The following is a 19,468-nucleotide window of genomic DNA, read 5'->3' on the forward strand; positions in this document are numbered from 1 at the left end:
GTTTAGAAAGATCACTTTTGTTGCACTGTGTAGCATGGAATGAGAGGGTAAGACTAAGGACAGGGAGACCAGAGAAGACTTTTTTTTTTTGTAATCCGACAGAGATAAGTCCCGCAGAAACCTCAAATTTAAACATTCACAACTGAACCAAAACCTATCGTGTCTTCTATAATTCTCTGTTACTTAGGGAATAACATTACATTTATTTAGCCACTCAATTAGAAATCTAGGCGTGTTCTGCAATGACTACATTTCTTGCCTCTTCAGATTCACTGTGCCCTGCATATTTTCCTTCCTTAATGTCTCTCAAATCTATTAACTCTCTCCTCCACCAATATTTATTATCCTATTTTTATTCCTTTATTATTTCTCACCCAGATGATGCCAATAATCTCTTAACAATCACCCTGTATCGTTCATACCATCTAAATCTATTTACCCAATATGCCTCATAATCCTTTAACCTAAGATCAAGTATGTCAATTTTATTCCTTTGCTAAAATACCTTTCAAGCAGCTTCCTTGGCTTTAGCATGGAATGTAAAGCAGTACATGAACTGGTTTCATTCTAACATCGTTATAAATAAATGAATCCCACACTTAAGATATACTGGTTAATAACTGGTTGTTCTCCATATGCTTCATGTTGCTTTTGATAATTATGTGCCTTCTGCTTAGAATATGTCCTTTTCCATAATGCTAATTTGCAAGACTTGACATGATTCTTCTTCCCTGTGGGCTTCTCTGAAGGCTCCTTCCTCAGATATAATTGTTTCTTCTTTTTGCTCTTTCCTTATTCTAATACATTTCTCTCTTGGCATCCATAACCTTTTACTTCACCTACTTATTTACACACCTGTGTCACTCCTCCACACTCTGAGTGGCTTGTGGGCATGTGGCTCATTGTGTCCTTTCAAATGCTGCTGCTGAGGGGCACCTGGGTGGCTCAGTCAGTTAAATGTCTGCTTTGGTTCAGGTTGTGATCCTGGGGTTCTGGGATTGAGCCCTGCATGAGGCTCCCTATTCGGTAGGGAGTCTGCTTGTCCCTCTCCCTCTGCCTCTCCCCCTGCTTGTACACTCACCCGCTCTCTCTCTCTCTCTCTCTGTTAAATAAATAAATAAAATCTTTAAAAAATCAAAAATAAATAAAATGCTGCCGCCGAACTCAGATTCTGGCAATAGTGCATACTCATTATCTGTTGATTCACTGATTGAAAAAAACTAATTTTAAAAATTGAACAGTAACAATGGTGGACCATATTTATAGTTCTATAGGAAAGACACAAGTTCAGAATCTAGTAAGCTTTAAAATAAAACCGAGGTTTAATCAGAAAATTATAATATAAATGTGATTTAAAGATAGCATAAATCTTTTGCACGTAAGTCTTATGTTCTTATATTACCATAAATCGGATAATAAAATGTAGGCACTGAGAAGTGCCTACTATAGGTATTATTGTCATCCTCATTTGCAGTTGAGAAAACTGAGGTCAAGGGAGTTGAGCACCTTACTGAAGATCATACTGTTATCAAGTAGGAGAAGTGGGATACAGACCTAGCAGTCTGTCTCAAAAGCCCATACTACTAGACTATACTGCCTGATCTATAAACAGTCAATTTTATGTCTATATCATGTACTTTTCAGTATCATGAATCCAACCCCTGCATTCTACTGCTGAAGCCCTTATGATCTTAAGAAACATTAAAGTTATATCATGCATTAAAGTATTGAGAAGTGGCTATACACAGAAAAATGTGCACTATAGTCAGGCAAAGGTCTGGATTCTGCTTCTGCCTCAACAGTTAGGTGACTTTGCTAAGCTTTGGTACCTTCCCCATCTGCCAAATGGAAATGATAGTTTTTATAGATGTTGGGGGGATGGTACAAGTATATATGCCCAGCACATAGAATTGCTCAACAAATACTACAGGCTCCCTTCCCTCTCTTTATTTATTCCAGCCTCAGTGACTTTATCTCTAAAATGGGAATTATAATACATACTTTATAAGCTAGAATGTTAAATGATATATGCAAATGTCCCATTTAGCATCTGTTCAATAACAAGCATAGCTTCCCCGTTATTGCGGAGTTTATTAGGCCCCCAAAGTGTGGATAAAGAAGCTAAGAATCCAAACCAAGGACGCAAGAGTCCCATCTAGTGGTGGTTTAAGTAAAATCAAAAGACACACGGATTACACTGCTTAAATGGATGCCTAGAAAGCCTTGGGCTATTTTAGTTATTCATTTCCTACCTTGAGAAATAGCCCCATGTGGCTTACACGAGAAGAGAAAGGAAAGCTTTAGGAACTGGGTTCCCTCCATCCTTCCACTGTTCCAAAAAAGCCCGAGTCTTCTCAGTGTGGATCTTCATATTTCTGGTCTTGTTAAACTCATCATCTTCATGACTGAACTATGCTGCTTCTAGATTTCTAAAAGGATATGTTTGAGCTCCTTTGATAGATTTTTGCTATCAAATCAATGCGGTAATGTCATTATGACTTAAGACCAATCTCTTGTAAGAACTATCCATCAATCATGCATCTATTCTATTTGAGAAGTGAATTCTAAGAAGTCTAGCATGGTTCACATCCAAACTCAAATAATGTCAGGAGTGAGATGGAAGTTCTGGATTAATGTAAGGCCGGATCTAACAATAGCTGAAAACAATCTGCCAGGAGCATCCCTCTAGGATCCCCGTAATTCTACTCCATTACCAAGAAATTCCAGTCTGGTGTCACTGCCAAATGTCGCGGTAGTTATTACAAGCTGCATGTTGGTGTTCCCCTCAAATTCTTGTGTTGAAATCTGGTCCCCAGTGTGATGAAGGTAGAGCTTTAGGAGATGATTTGGTCATACAGATGGAGTCCTTCTGAATGGGATGAATGCCCTTATAAGAAGAGGCCAAGAGCACCTGGGTGGCTCAGCGGGTTAAAGCCTCTCCCTTCTGCTCGGGTCATGATCCCAGGCTCAAGGGATCAAGCCCTGGATCAGCTTTCCGCTCAGCGTAGAACCTGCTTCCCCCTTCTCTGGCTCTGCCTGCCTCTCTGCCTACTTGTGATCTCTGTCTGTCAAATAAGTAAATAATTAAATAAATAAGTAAATAAATAAATAAGAGGCCAAAGAGCTAACTCTCTTTTAGCCACGTGAGGACACAGTGAGAGGCTGGCAATCTACAATGGAGAAGAGGGCCCTCACCAAAACCCCACCATGCTGGCATCCTGATCTCAGACTTCCAGCCTCCAAAACTGTGTGAAATAAATTTCTATTGTCTACAAGCCACCCAGTCTATGTACTATGTTGAAGCAGCTTGAACTAAAACAGTAATATTCTGATTTCATGAATTTAAAAGAAAATAATATATTCAGTATGATGACAATAAGACAATAAAAGAATAGAAGACTACATAAAACACTATCCTGTATAAAGTTTCCATTGTTATCAAATCCTTTTACTATTTCTGTCTTGTAATTGCATTGCCATAAAGTGCTGGGTGGCTGTTCAAATGTTAATAGTCCTGGTGATTTCTTATAGCTCCCTGAGGTGATTTAACAGGGAAGATAGTATGTTATTGTGATGAATAATGCATTAATAAAAATATTTTATCACAAAAAAAGTCACCCAAATGGAAATCATTTCCTTGAAACTTTAGGATATTTGAAAATAAATAACAGCTTTAATTTTTTTGATAGTTTAAAACCTAAGGATAAATATGCACTCAAAATTTTGCTATAGTGAAACTAAATATTTAATGACCCAAACCAGTATGAAAAGTAAAATAATCAGAGTAGAAAAGCCATTATTTTCCATTTTGTTATTTCAATGCTTAAGGGAAGAAAAAATTATATTTACAAGAAAATTAAAACAAAACAACAAAAAATGAAACCCTCCTCTTGAAACACGTGGATTCTCTCTCATACATGCTATCAGGTTATCAAACTTTCATAGGTGAGTTCTAAAACAAAGTAAATTGAAGAGAAATAGTTTTATAGACTTCAGTCAAAAGAAATAATCAAATTCTTCACTTAAGATTAAGCAAGAGTTTCTAATGACTAAGGTGATGCTATTTTAAGAAGCTCTACTTTTTAAAGACCTGGATTAACCAGGTTAATTTTGCTTAAATATTCAGAATATTACACCTGGAAGGACTGAACTTTGGAAAGTCATTTAATGTATTAGTTGCTGTACCATAATCGGATTTCATCAACTTCAGGGCAAGGAATAGGGCAAGGAATCTTGCCTCAATAAGCTCAAGGAATACCTCAATAAGCAGCTGCTGATTCTAACAGTGAACTAGCACATTAAAATCTGAAGGTTCACCTCCAGTTCTGATCTATGTTTAGTAAGCCTGACTCTCAAACAGAAATTACCCTTGTGAGAAGCAATCATCCAGCATAGTTCTGACTTCAGGCGCTAAAAGAAGATGGAAAAGAAGAGGGAGATTGTCTGACAACACAACAGTGCAGTAGTAGGACACCCATTGGAGTCAGAATGCTGCAAGGTCAAATTCTTTCTTTGTTACTGACCTGCTGTCTGGTAATGAAATAGTTGCTTATACCTTCGGGTTCCAATGTTCTTGTCTGAAAAGAGGGCATAATTAACTTTCCTAACTGGAGTTTTGTTTTGTTTTATTTTCAGAATTAAATAATGAGTAAATCTGAAGTGCCCGAAAGCATATGACCAACAGACAGTGCTCAGTAAATGCTATTATATAATTTTTTTTTCCTCATTATTATGAGATTTCAGTGCAGAAAATAGGACTGGATAACCTGTCCTCGTGACTTGAATGGTTATAACTGTACTTAAGTGATACTTGCACATCCTGGGCAAAATCTAAAAATTAAAAAAAAAACAAACCAGACAAAACACTACCATATACTTTTAATTCTTTTTCCCTGCCCTCACTAGTAATTCATTTTCATCAATCAAGCTTAACCAGGCCACCTCTATTCCCGAAACAACTTCTAAATCTGCCTCTAGAGTAGAACTAGCAAGGCTTTCTAATTTTCCTTGCCATGGTTTATTAATGTATTTTGCCTCCGTCACTTTCCTAATTGGCAGTGGCTGACTGGGATGTGTCCCTGACAGCGGGAAGGAGGGAGGCCGGTGAGCTGGCAGCTTGCTGATTAGCATGTGCTGCCTTGTGCCAAAGTCAATACTGGGATGCCAGGTGTGCCTCCCGTTAGCACTCTGCAGCCCAAGCCTCGGGGAAGGCAGGGATCTGGAATACGTTTTGCGGAGACTGTGTGTGCCCCGCACCCGCTTTCTGTTCCTTGCTTTCATGTCCTGTTACCACCCAGGTGTTCTACTCCCGATGTCACCTTCTCGCTACTTTCCAGGTAAAACCATCTATGTCTCTCTCCTTCCAAGACTGGCCCAAGAGACTTTCTGATTTCCTGTCTCTTATTTATTTATTTATCTATTTTATGGTGGTTTTTTTGTTTTTTTTTCAGCTTTAATGAGGTATACATTGACAAATAAACTTGTAACATATCTAAGGTATACCATGTAACAAATTGATATACATGGCGGAAGAATTCCTGCCAGAGAGTTAATTAATACACCCATCACCTCACATCTTTACCTTTTTCCCACTTTTTGGGTGAAAACAGTTGAATTCTGGTCATTCGGCAGATTTCCAATACAATACAGTAGTACCAACCACAGTTGCCGTGACACACATGAGCTCTTCCTTCCTTATTCATCTTATAACTGAAAGTGTGTGCCCTTTCACCAGCTGCTTCCGATTCCCCTCACCCGCCAGCCCCTGGCAGCCAGGATCCTACTCTCTCTGTTTCTCTGAGTTCAAGTTTCTCTTGCTTTTGCTTTTGATGTTTTGTCCAGCCCTTGTGGAATGCTCTTTCTTATCTCTTCATGCCTTGATCATAGGCTGCAAATTCCAGCGTCCACAGGGAGTAGGCGGGGAAAATACAGAGGTAAGGAAGGCACCAGGGAGGGGCAGGGGCTGTGGTAGACGAGAGACTGAATGTCCACAGTGGCTGCCACTACTCAGTTCCACTCGTGTGTTGTCCCACAAGAATACGGGCCCCTGTTTTACCAAATTTTCTGATTTTTTCAGACAATGAAAACTATTAGCATCTATACATACAAATGTGTCCACCATTATATATACTATGAAGTATACATATTACACATACATATACACATTTATACATATAAATGTGTCCACCATTATATATACTATAATATGAAGACAATAAAAGAGATATTCTATATACAAAATCTATCCTCTTTTATCCTATGTGACCCGACGGTATTCAGCAGCTGGTTCAGACAAAGTAATAAAAGAAAGTGTTTTGTATACACATATGGGAAGTAGTTGAAACTTGGTGGAACTGGAGATCATAAACTCTGGCTAAAGGAATTTAAATTCAAGAGAGAAACACACACATACACCACTTGGATTGAGAGAATATCTTACAGTATCTTTGGTTCTCAGACCTGCTATTTGTAGAATATACAAAGTACACAGTGCAGTGGAAGTCTATGTTTACTCAAGACCTCATTCGCCTCGTGCACATGCTGTGTCATGGGTCCTCACAGCACACGTGGTAGATGTGGCAGCTGGCACACGTTTTACATGCATTTACAGTGGAGAAAATCCTGTTTAGAAAGGCTTCACACTTGCTTAATCTAGAAGTGGAGACAGGACCTGACAGAAGCTCTCTTTGCTCCTGAAGCAGTATTTTCCAAACACGTAATAAGCACTCAATAGTGTTAATTGCTTTATTATTAAGGGGGGAAAAAAAAGGTCTATATTCAGATCTAGTCTACTTCAGAGCACGATTCTCTTTATTAATCGGCAGCTCGCTTATTATTAGGGAATTTTCTGCCAGACAGATGACTGGTCTCTCAAAGTTTTAGTGGAATGTTTGTCTTATGTACTGATTTTACGACCCCTTCGGTCTGTAGCTGTGTTTCATAGACCCGGTGCACAAAGCCCATTCTGTGTATGGCTTTCTAGAACTAAATGAAGAAGCTCGTTTTTCACCACCGATTCCATTGTAAACAAGACGTTTCTAATACTGAATGACTTGCCAGACAGGCTGGCAAGGGGGAAGAAATACGGCACAGTAGGACTAAATGTTGAGACAATGATAAAGGAAACAGAATAAAGGGAAGGTAAACATGTGAGAAGGGAGGGAGAAAGTGAGAGACAATATTGATAAAGGCACGAAGTTATCAGAAGTACTGATAACTCAAAATGATAATTTAATAATTAGATGTCTAAAATTTGATTTCATAATGTATATTGTATGTTTAATTAAAAAAAAATTACCCTTACCCTGAGAGAGGTCTGGCCTTTGCCCTCAGCTTCTGGGAGGCACTCTCTAGGCCTTGGAAGGATATACACCTGAGAGGAGTGACTTAGTTTGCCTGGGGGCTGTGGGCCAGCCAGCTTGTAACAGTTGGATTTAGAATGTTTTGCTTTTTTTGTTTGTTTGTGTTTGTTGTTATTTTTTTTTTTAAGCAGGCCACATCAATTTATCCTCCTAAGCAGCTGGAAAGTGAGGTCAGCCACAAGACCAGTCAATCAGGCCTCCTGTGACAGAGCCCCAGCAAAGACTGGACACCAAGGTGCTGGTAACCCTGCCTGGTGAGCAATGCTCTGTGCCTATCTTCACACATCTGTGCCAGGAAAGTAATGTTGTCCCATCACTCTGTGTGAACAGGACAATGGAAGTGCTGCCTCTGAACTTGGCCCGAACTCTATGTGCTTCTTCCCCTGGTTGAATTTAGTCTGTATCTATTCACCATAATAAACCGCAACTGTGAGTGTAAAGCCTTTCAGTATATTCTCTAAGTTACAGTGAATGATTAAACCCGAGGGTAGTTTTGGGAACCCCCGATCTTATAATTAATATCAGAATGATTGCAGCTCTCTGTACTGTGTTCCTTCTAAACACAGTTGGCTAACCAATTGTAATGGATAATTTTCATTTATTTATTTTTTTCCGACTAGTCACTCAACCTTCTTTTGCAAATAGTCCTCTAACTTCCAAATTTAAACAATTAAGGAACTACCTTCTAGTTTATATGAAATTTACCTCTTTTGAACACACAAGCGTATATGCTTATCTACCTATTTATCTATCATTTATCTATTTAAAATATTTTGCAATTACTTATTGTCTCAGTTTAACTTCCTTATTTTCTATCACTTTAAAGAGAGGCTGAAATAACTGCACTTCTGGAATTTAAATTCCAGAGGGGGAGACAAATTATGTAAAAATATTTTTCTATAACATATTCAAAGATGGTATGTGCAATGAAGACAAAATTAGAGTAGGCTGGAGAACAGAAACAGGATTGGGAAGCAGTTAACAATTTTAAGTTAGACTGTTAGATAGTCTGCTTTGAAAAAAAAAAAATGAGAGTTTAGAAATTCTCTGAGGAAATGGAAGGAATGAGCCACACAGGTATCTGGAGAAAAAAAGAGGTCCAGGCAGAGAGAAGGGACAAAGCTCATAAGTGAATGACTGCCATGTCCATAAGGAAGAGGCCAGTGTGGATGTTACAGGAAGAGTAAGAGACAGGAAGGGTAGCAGAACTAGAGGTTGGAAGTGGAGGGAGTTCACACTGCATTAGGACTTACTGACCTCTGAAGGGCCTTTCATTTTTACTCTGAGGATACTGGTGAGCCAATGGGCTTAGAGAATAGGTACGACATGATCTGTCCTCCATTTTGAAAGTATCCCAATGACTACTACATTGGAAACAAAGTCCTACAGGAGTGGTAGCAAGAAACAGTAAAAAATCGATTACATCATTATGGATTGAATGTTTACATCCCTCCAAAATTCATAATTCATATATTGAAGCCTTAGTGTTTAGTGTGGCTATATTTGGAGATGGAGTCTCTAAGGAAGTAATTAAAATTAACTGAGGTTGTAAAGATGGGGTCCTGATTCAGTAGGATTGAGTAGGATTAGTGTTCTCATAATAAGACACAGCAGAGGGCTTTCTCCCTCTTCTTCTCTCCCCTCCCTCAACCCCATGTGCACACACCAAAGAAGGCCGAGTGAGGACATAATGAGAATGTAGCCATTGATAAGCCAGGAAGAAAGCTCTCACCAGAAACCAACCCTGGTGGGCCTTGATCATGGATCTTTAGCCTTTAGAAGTGTGAGAAAATAAATTTCTGTTGTTTAAGCCTCCAAGTCTGTGGTATTATGTTATGGCATCCCACACAGAATAAGACATCCAGTGATCAAGGAGAGAAATGATCGTGTATAAGCAAGGTCATAAGTTTTGAGGAGAGGACTGAAAGTTCAAATGTGTGCATAGTGAGTTTGAGCTGTATATCGGAAATCCAAGTGGGGATGTAAGGAATACCACTGGATGGAGATGTCGAAGGGGAAGGGGTCTGGACAGGAGCTATAAATTTGGTAATAATCACATGAAAATTATACTATGCCATAATGGGGTCACCAAGTAGAAAATACAGAGGAAAGAGTGGCTGAATATTGAGCGTAGAGCCCTCTGATATTTAAGTGGTCTGAGGAAGAGTATGGACCTGCAAAGGAGACTAGGAACAGATACATCAAGAGTATGTGACTACCTTAGAAACCAAATAAAGAAATTCTTTCCAAGAAATGTCCTCTCATTTAGCGGGAGGAAACTACCCTGTCAAAGCCTACTATTAGATCAAGTAAACTAATCTGAGAATTGGCCACTGGATTAGCAATGATGGGGACCTCGACAGGTGTCATTTTGGAGACAAAAGCTTGATTTGAGTGGGTTTGAGAGATCGGAGGAGAAGAAAAATTGAGGACAGTAAATAAACATAACTCTTGCAAGTAAAACTCCTAAAAAGGAGAGCAACCAAAGAAGCTAGAAGCAAGTGGTTTAGTAGAGTCGTGGGAATCTGATTTGAGGATTGGATAAATAACAGCATAACTCTGTACTTCTGTTAGGATGATTATGGATCGCAGACATTGCTGACGTTAGAGAGAATGAAGAGGATTGCTGGAATGATGTCCTTAAAGCAGCTGAGATGGGATATCTCCCAGTGCACAGGTGGAAGGGTCAGCATCATAGAGAGATGTAGTCAAGCAGCGTCTGTGCACGTAGACGCTTGAATAGATGAGGCTATGGGATTCTGGGGAGGTTCTTTCTAGTTGCTTCGGTTTTCTCAATGAAGTAGAAATCAAGATCATCATCATAGAGCTAAGTGAGATATAAATGAGATACAAAGAGCAGAGTGAGAATGTGTGAGGAATTACTTCTGACAGAAGCTTTCCTTTTGGAACTACTCCTTCACCATTTGTGCAGTGGATCTGACAATACCCACTGGCCCAAGGAGTGGCCTTGCTAATAATTGTGTGCGTAGCCATAAAAATTGCATCAGGGATGAGAATGTGAACCTGTCTAACCAATAAGACTCAATTATGGGGCTTTGAGATGGGATGCACATCTAAGATGTGTTTCTTGTCTACACCTATACAAGGTCATGGTTAATTGAGAATGAAGTTAACAAGTAGGCATAAGCCAGCTTGACTTGGGGTTTGTTTCACTATAATTAAAGGAGCCTTGACTAAAATGAACATACACTGGTGTATTACACTTCAATAAAGGAATATGAAAGATTCCTAAATTCCCTTCAAACAAACCAAACACTAATATGTCAAAGACGCTGGATTCCTGCCCAGATCTGTCTTACCCAGGGGTTTATAGAGTTCAAGATTCTTGAAATATGCCACCTTGGGAAGTGATTACTGCTACTCAAACTAAAACAAGATCTGACCAGCCTTAATGTATATCTTGACAAGAAGAAAAGAATTAAGTAGTAGGTGACAAGCAGTAAAATAATAGCAAATAATTACATAGTACTTAACTATGTGCCATAATTACTCAAAGTGTTCCGTGTGTGTGTGTGTGTGTGTGTGTGTGTGTGTCTGTATTCCATAAATAGCCTCGTGAGGGAGATATCATAATTCCTATTTTATAGAGGTACAAAGAGGTTAAACAAAAAAAAAGTGCCAAAAGTGACCCAATTTATTAATGGCAGAGCCAGATTTTGAACCAAGATCCTGTGGTTCCAAAATGTGTGCTTTAAATTTTATGGCCTTTATAGCAAACAACTGTTTTTTTCTTATGGTAGCAGAACCCACGAACTACCAATCCAATATCTAATCAGTCTGTAATATTAGAATACTGAATTTATTTCAGATGGCAATTTCTCAGAGTCTCTGTTAGGAGACCAAGTTGGGCTAAATATATATAAATAGAAATTACTGAGAGGGACTTCTGGGAAAGCTTATTAATGGCAAACAGAGAGCTGAAAGACGTCTTTTGTCCTTTTTGCTTAGTCCTTTCTATTTCCTGGATATGAATGTGATCGCTGGAGCACCAACAGCCTTTATGGCCTATGAAGCAAAACTCCATGCTAAGGATATCAAAGGAGAAAGGCAGAAAGAGACTGAGTCGCTGATACCCACAGTGTTGCCACACTAGTCCTGGACCACCTACTTGCAGATTTATTTTACGTAGAAAAAACCTTCATATATTCAAGCCACTCTATTTGGGGTTCCCTGATATAAACAGTCAAACTGAATAGTGGAAATATATAGAACTAAGAAGAAAAATGAGCAATCCAAACATATCCCTTTTGGAGTTTTACTTATTCCAAAATTCACACAAGATAAGTAGCTAAGGCCCTTGAATATGCCATGAATGATGCATGAAATAAAAAACATAAGAACTCCCTGTACTCTTTTACCTGACAAACCTAAACCCTAACAGCTATTTATTATTTGATTTTATTTTATTAAAAGGATTTTCTTTATTCATTTGAGAGAGAGTGGAAGAGAACACAGCAGGTGGGGGGGCAGAGGGAGAGGGAGAAGTGGGCTCCCCAGTGGCAGGAAGGAAGCCTGACGCAGGGCTCCATCCCAGGACCCCAAGATCATGACCAAAGGCAGAAGCTTAACTGACTGAGCCACACAGGTACCTCTGATTTTCGTTTTTAACAGCTAAAATTCTCTATTCCATGCTGAATATATTAAATGAAAATATCAACACATACTTCTTATATATAAGCTTATTCATACATTCACATGTTCATATATAAACTTAGTCATATATTCATAAACTTATCCATAAATTTGAAAAATGATTTGGATTCAAATATGGAGATAATAATCATCAAATTCGTTATGATTATTTCTCATTTATATGAAGTGCTGTAGGGTGTTAATCAGCTAAAAGAACCAGGGCCACAATTTCACAAAATGAGGGAACGTCTATGTTTATACAAACACAAAATGAAGCTGGTATATTGAAAATGCACCCCATCTGCTTACAGGAGCTTTGAAAGCACAAAAACCTGAAGTATAAGAGTAAAAGTTTCCCAAGTGCTTTCTTATACTACTAATAACAGAGGGCAGTTACCTCATCAGGAAGACAAGCTGATGACTTACCCAGACATCTCTCTACAACAGTGTTGATAAATAGATGCTCAGTAAGTATTTTGAATGGGGCATGAAGACCCAGAGAAAGTCAAAGGAGGCTTCTATCATAAGATACATAGGCAATCCCTTTGAAAAAAGATCTTTGGGGGAAAAAAAAAATCAAGCTGGTTCCCCAGCCACAAAATAAACACAAAATACAAAAAAACTGAATAGTAAAACCCTATATAATGGAACAAAGTCTTCTGATATAACAAATGTGCATTAGAATTTCAACTCCCATGCCTATTGTCTTGTTTGCTCTGCTTTCTTATTCTGTTCACCGTGTGAAACCAGATCTCAAAGGTTGAAACATTTGACATCTGTCTCTTGGAGCATATTAATTTCTTAACTGTAGTCATGTTTTACCCGGGTGGGTTATCCACTGCAGAAAGTCTTACAAGCATGAGGAGGGCAGATGATTTAATGATCGCTCACTAGATTGTAAACCTGACTATGAATTCAGAGAGAGAAATTTGAAGAGGGTAGAAATTTGGCTTAGGTAACTGCTGTGTTATCAGTCAGACAATGTTCAAATCAAAAACAGACAGGAAACCGAAAGAGGAGATGAGGGTGTGGAGTATGATGGCCAGGCAGCTTTCAAGGACCATTCCAGGCAAGACGTAAGATTTTTGTTAATCTTTTACTTGCACAGACATACACACACATACACTCAAACGGAATTTTATTTCTTACAAACTTTATGCTGAAAAACTTATACAGTATAATACTAATAATGCTCTTACCTACTGGTTTCAATCAATATGAAAATCTGACTTTTGGATCCCTACACCTGTATTGTAAATAATTCATATGAAATTTATACATTCAAATATAGCCTGGATTTTTAATTTTATATATGTTACTTTTCTAACCAATCCTTCATTTGTTTTATATTTGTTATTGTCCAATTTAACAGCCCTGATACTAACACATTTTATTCATTCAAAGTTAAATATTTATTCATTTAATCCTCTCTCCTCTGTATTTGAGGAGAGGCCAATATTTACTATTGGCCTCTTTTAACTTATGCTGTGAAATATCTGTCTTTATTTGTCTCAATAGTTTAAATTTTCTTCACCACCTTTGTTAAACAAATACTTCATTATTTTATTTCATCTGACTTGTTGAGTCAATATTCCAGAATGATCTAAATTTATATGTAAATATATAACATCAATTATGTAATTTCATCTTAACTTAAAACTTTTCTTCTGTATTATTTGTGCTCTGAAAATCACGCAATTTTATTCTTTAAACCATCTGAATGGAAATTTCCTCTTATTTCTGGCCACATCATTTTTTTGGTGCTGTTTTTGATTTAAAAATTTGCAATTTTTGAGTGGATATCTGAAAAGATACTTCTGAGTCTAAATCCTGGGAAAGCTTTGATGCACTCATTCCTTGCTTTTTTTTTTTCCCCCAACTCATGACTTTTTAGAATTATTTCACTGAGGTGAAATTCATAAATATACAATTAACCATTTTAAAGTGTACAATTCAGTGGCATTTATGCATTCATGAAGCTCTGCCAACCACCATCTCTCTCTAGTTTCGAAATTTTTCATCACCCTAAAAGAACATCCTATTCTTACTAAATAGTAACTCCCAATTTCCCCTGCCTCCATCTACTAGCAACCACTAAACTGTTGTCTGTCCCTATGATATACCTGTTCTGAATAATTCTTATGAAAGGAACCATACAATATATGACCTTTTATGTCCACCACTTTCACTTAACACAATGCTTCTGAAGTTCATCCACATTGTCCACATTGTGGCATGCTATTAGTACTTAATCACTTTTATGGGTGAATAATATCCTATTGAATGTGTAAAGCACATTTTAGTTATCCACTCATCCATTGGAGGAAATCTAGGTTGTTTCTACTATAAGGAATAACGCTGTTACAAACATTTGTGCACCAGTTTCCTTGTGAACATATGTTTTCACTAATCTTGGATATATACCTTAAGGTGGAATTGGCGGGTTGTATGGAAATTCTGTTTAACTTTTCAAGGAATGGCCATACTGCTGTCCACAGAGGTTGCATCATTTTACATTCCCTCTAGCAATATATAAGGGTTTCTATTTCTCTGCATCCTCACCAACATTTATTTCTTGTCTTTTGTTTAATTATTATTATTTTATTATTGCCATCCCATTGTGTGTGAGAAGTATTTTATTGTGGTATTCGTGTTTCTTTAATGTCCAATATTGTTTCATATCATTTTATGTACTTGTTTGCCATTTGTATACTTTCTTCATAAAAAAATATTAAAGTCTAAGTGGGTACGAGAAGAATAAATGAAACAAGATGGGATTGGGAGGGAGACAAACCATAAGTGACTCTTAATCCCACAAAATAAACTGAGGGTTGCTGGGGGGAGGGGTTTGGGAGAAGGGGGTTGGATTATGGACATTGGGGAGGGTATGTGCTTTGGTGAGTGCTGTGAAGTGTGTAAACCTGGTGATTCACAGACCTGTACCCCTGGGGATAAAAATATATGTTTATAAAAAATAAAAAATTAAATTAAAAAAAAATTAAAGTCTATTCAAGTTCTTTGCCCATATTTTTAAATCTAGCTTTTGTTTTGTTTCTTTTTGTTTTTGAATTTTAAGAATTCTTTATTTAGTCAAGATATTAAATCCTTATCAAATATATGATTTATGAATATTTTCTCCTATATATAATGTCTTCACACTTTTGAGAATGTTCCTTGAGGCACAGAAGTTTTCAATTTTAATGAAATCCAATTTATTTTTTCATTGTTACCCATGCTTTTGGTGTCAAATCTAAGAATCCATTGCTAGAGCTAAGATGGTAAAGATTTCTGATACGTTTTCCTCTCACAACTTTCAAGTTTTAGATTTTATATTGAGGTTATGTATCCATTTGTGTCCAGTGCTGTATATGTCCAACTTCATCCCTTTGCATGGGAGGGTCATTGAGCTTCTGGTATCCTTGCTGAAAATCCCACAGAATAGTCTTAATGCACTCATTGAAAATCAATTCACCATGAATACTTGATTGTGTTTCTTTCTCTTTTTCTTTTTTGGTAATTTGTGAGACAGAGGGAGATAGCGAGCACAAGCAGGGGGAGCAGCAGGCAGAGGGAGAAGCAGACCCCCAGCTGAGCAGGGAGACCAATGTGGGACTCGATCCCAAGACCCTGGGATCATGACCTGAGCCAAAGGCAGATGTTTAACTGACTGAGCCACCCAGACATCCCTTGAGTTTGTTTCTATCCTGATTTTATCCTATTGATCTTTACGTCTATCCTTATGACACTACTACACTGTTTGATTAATGTAACTTTCTTTGTACTAAGTTATGAAACTGGGAAGTGTGAAGTAACCAACTTTATTTTTCTTTATCAATATTATTTTGACTATTTGGAGCCTCTTGTAATTCTATATGAATTTGAGGATTGGCTTTTTCCATTTCTGCAAAAAAAGAAACTTTTTTTTTTTTGACAGATATCGAATTGAATCTATAGATCACTTCAGGGATTGTTCTCATTTTAAGAGTACTGTTTTCTAATCCATGAACATGGGATATCTTTCCCATTTGGTTAGGTTTTTAATTAGGTATTTAATTAGGTAATCTTTAATTTATCTCAGCAAAGTCTAGTAGTGTTCCATGGACAAGTCTTATACATAATTGGTTAGATTTATCCTAGGTATTTTATTCTTTTGGATGCCATTGTAAATAGAATCATTTTCTTAATTTGCTGTTGAGTTATTCATTGCTGGTGTTGAAAATCAAACTGATTTTTGTGCCTTGATAATGAGAATAGCTAATGTTATATAGCATGTATTAAATGGCAGGCATTGTTCGAAAAGTTTTACATATTTATGCTTTCTGAATACTAAAATGGGTTGCTCTAGCCCATAAGATAAAGGTACACTGTATTAGCATAGCATACAAAGCTGTTCTCTTTAGGTTTTAAACTATAATTCTATCTATTGTGTCTACACAGACACTGAAATAGCTGTCACTGAACACACTATGTGCTTTCATCCCTTGATGTTATGCGTATTTGATCCTTTTAGGCTAGGATTTTTGCCCCATCTCATCTGTCTGAGAAACTCCCACTCATCTTTAAAGCCTTAGCCCAATAACTTTAACAGAGGGTACTCACTGAAAATACAGCATTTTAGAGGGGAGTTGGGTGGGGGAATGGGTGAAATAGGTGAAGAGGATTAAGAGCATACTTATACTGAGCACTGAGTAATTGATGTATAGAATGGTTAAGTCACTATATTGTACACTGAAACTAATATAATGCTGCATGTTGAATATATTGGAATTAAAATTGAACAAAAATTTAACTAAAAAGAAAGAGACTTAGCTCAAATGTTGATGAAGCTCCTTAATCAGCTCTCTTGTTATCTTGCAACTTGTATGTACCTGTTTTATAACCCATTAATCTGTGTTGCCATTATCTTTTCTGCCTATCTTGTTGCCCTTCACTATACTGAACTAGCTGGATGTAGAAACTGTATTTTACATGTATTTGAGCTCTAGGGCTTGGTGCAATATCCAATACACTGGATTTTCCATAAAAGTTTCCTAAATGAATGAAGGTACCAAACACAAAAAAGACAATCTACTTTGCACAAAATGTGCTCAGCCTAGTTCCTTCATCCAAAAAGCAGTCATTCCCCTACATTTTTTTTTTCTTTTAAGATTTTATTTATTTATTTGAGAGAGAGAGAGAGAACACGCACCAGTGAGAGCGTGAGAGAGAGCAGGAGCAGGAGCAGCGGAGAGGGACAGAAGGAGAAGCCAACTCCCACCCCTTGCATGGTTTAAATCAAGAGAATTAACTGTTATTAAACACACTAGTGGTAGTGAATGAGGAGTCTCTTTCTCTTTTTCTTCTTCCCTTTCTCTCTCTAACCTGAAACACGAAGATCCTCTTTGTCCATCTAAAAACAAGTCAGAGCAAAAATAAACATGGAAAGCCGAGAAATATGGTACTGTTATACGCCAAGTCAAAGCCTCTAAGAACATTCCCCTTAAACTGGCATGAAAACAAATGATGGAAAGCAAAATGAGAAAAGAAGCAAAATAGAAAGAAGACCCAAATGTATTTCCAAAAGATCTGAGTAGTGTTTATACCTTTTCTTAATAGTGTGGCACGAACTCTGTATTTTGCCTCTGTCAGCCTCAGCTTCCTCGTCTGTAACGTGGAACCAACATGCCCTGCCCCCCACACCACAGATTTGTTGGTGTGAGTCTCAAGAGAGAGAAAGCGTTTGAAAGTATGCTACAAAATACAATGTGCTCCACAAGAGTGTGTAGCTGTTCACTCACCGAACACAGTTCTTGCAGGCACAGATTCTCTGTTAAGCCAGAATGACACTTGGGAGAGAATGACAGTCATGATGCAAGGCAGATATGTCTGAATCACAAAATACCCAATTTTTCTTTTCAAGTGGAAATGAGCTGTCATTACGGTATATTCACCTAGAAGAAAAATTTAAGAAGCTTAAGGAACGGTAATAGTCAATAGTTTGAACATTTTGGAAATGGAACGGATTTGAGAAAGAACAATCCCCGGTTTAAAAAAAAAAAAGAATTTATCACATATACGACATGAGAAGTATAAACCACTAAATGCCTCTTTAGCACAGCAAGAATATTTAAGAGAATTTTAATATTACCAAGAAACTTGCATGACATGTCCAAGGCATGACATTTGTTTTTCTCTCCCGGTCATGCCTACTGAACAAAAAGATACAGGATTCGCAAATGCTCTCTGACCATGAATTATCTTACTCAGATCTCTCATCCCCACTGGTACCAACTTCAAGCCTCTGCTTTGATTGTTCGAATTCTCTGGTTTTTTAAAGGGTCAGTCTCTGGCCACATCTCTAACCCCAGGCTTCGGTCCAAATTTTCCACTTTTGACCCTGTCACTATTCTGAATCTCTCAATTGTGTACATCGACTCTAATCCACTGTTGTCATTTCTATCCAATCCCGAGAACCTTTCCTTTCTGCTTCCCGGGGGTTAGATTTGCCAGAGATAAAATCATTAGTTCAACATGGCAGCTTTCTTAGAGGAGTGGGATCCTTAGGAAGGTCATCAGCTTTCCCGCACCCACCAGTAGTAATGATCCAAAATTCAAGAGTTGAATAGTCACAAACTATTCTGAATAGGAGCAAAAGAATTAGAAAATTAGGAAAACCATGACACTATTTGATGATAAAATTGGCTTGTCTGCAAAGTAACACTTTTTTTGAATTGACAGTATATTTTAACCCAGTGTTTCTCAAACTTTATGTAAACCTCCTTAGAATCTCCTTGGATCTTCTTAAAATACAGATCTTAATTGAGTAAGGAGTCAGGTCAGAGACAGTAAATATCTAAAAAGCTCCTACAATATATGCTGCTAGTTCCTGGACCCTAAGAACAAAACTTTCTAAGCAAACTAACGTATTTTAGTGAATTGAACCCATCGATTTTCTTAGAAACTAGTTTAAGAATCATTTTACTAACCTGTACTGGATTTAATTGTTTCTTTTCCAATTGATTGGCCCAGCAGATCATACTGATTTAACCTGGAGCCATCAGGAGCAACTTGTACTGAATCAGATGCATTATAAGTCCAAATATAAGTGACCTCTGAGGTTGTGTAGGCATCTGTAAGAAATCAGAAAAAAAATTTAAGCACTTTAGTATAAATCATCAATAAAGTACAATGTCAAGGGTTATATGTTGCATATAATCACTATTTATTATAAAAACTGATTTTACAGATACTATTTTGTATAGTAAATATATCTCTGAAATTTACAATTTTTAACATGAAGAGTATGAAGTAGATCAAGAGAGAAAATCATGACCAAAGAATATTTTCAGTGCAACCACTGAGAAGTGAACAGCAAATTTCTCTTCAGAGCCTGCAAAAATCACTGGGTCCTGAGATGGTTAAAACGTCCACCATAGTTTCAAAGTAATATATAAAGACATTATAGTACACAGGTT

General features: G+C 37.4%; 1 protein-coding gene across 4 annotated transcripts in view; it reads right to left on the reverse strand.

The window, feature by feature from the left end:
• GABRA2 (gamma-aminobutyric acid type A receptor subunit alpha2) overlaps positions 1 to 19,468 on the reverse strand; it is a 129,447-nt gene that overhangs the window by 31,314 nt on the left and 78,665 nt on the right. For all 4 annotated transcript variants that reach the window (XR_009400926.1, XM_059383399.1, XM_059383384.1 and 1 more), the window contains 2 exons: positions 18,980 to 19,123; positions 17,792 to 17,944 (listed from right to left, as the gene is read on the reverse strand). Coding sequence is in view for 3 of the 4 variants with exons in the window: in XM_059383399.1 (XP_059239382.1) it covers positions 17,792 to 17,944; positions 18,980 to 19,123 (297 nt within the window). In the remaining variant the exon portion in view is untranslated. The remainder of the gene's footprint in view (positions 1 to 17,791; positions 17,945 to 18,979; positions 19,124 to 19,468) is intronic.

This window comes from Mustela nigripes, chromosome 1, assembly GCF_022355385.1.
Source record: "Mustela nigripes isolate SB6536 chromosome 1, MUSNIG.SB6536, whole genome shotgun sequence".
In the NCBI taxonomy this organism is placed as follows: Eukaryota; Metazoa; Chordata; class Mammalia; order Carnivora; family Mustelidae; genus Mustela; species Mustela nigripes.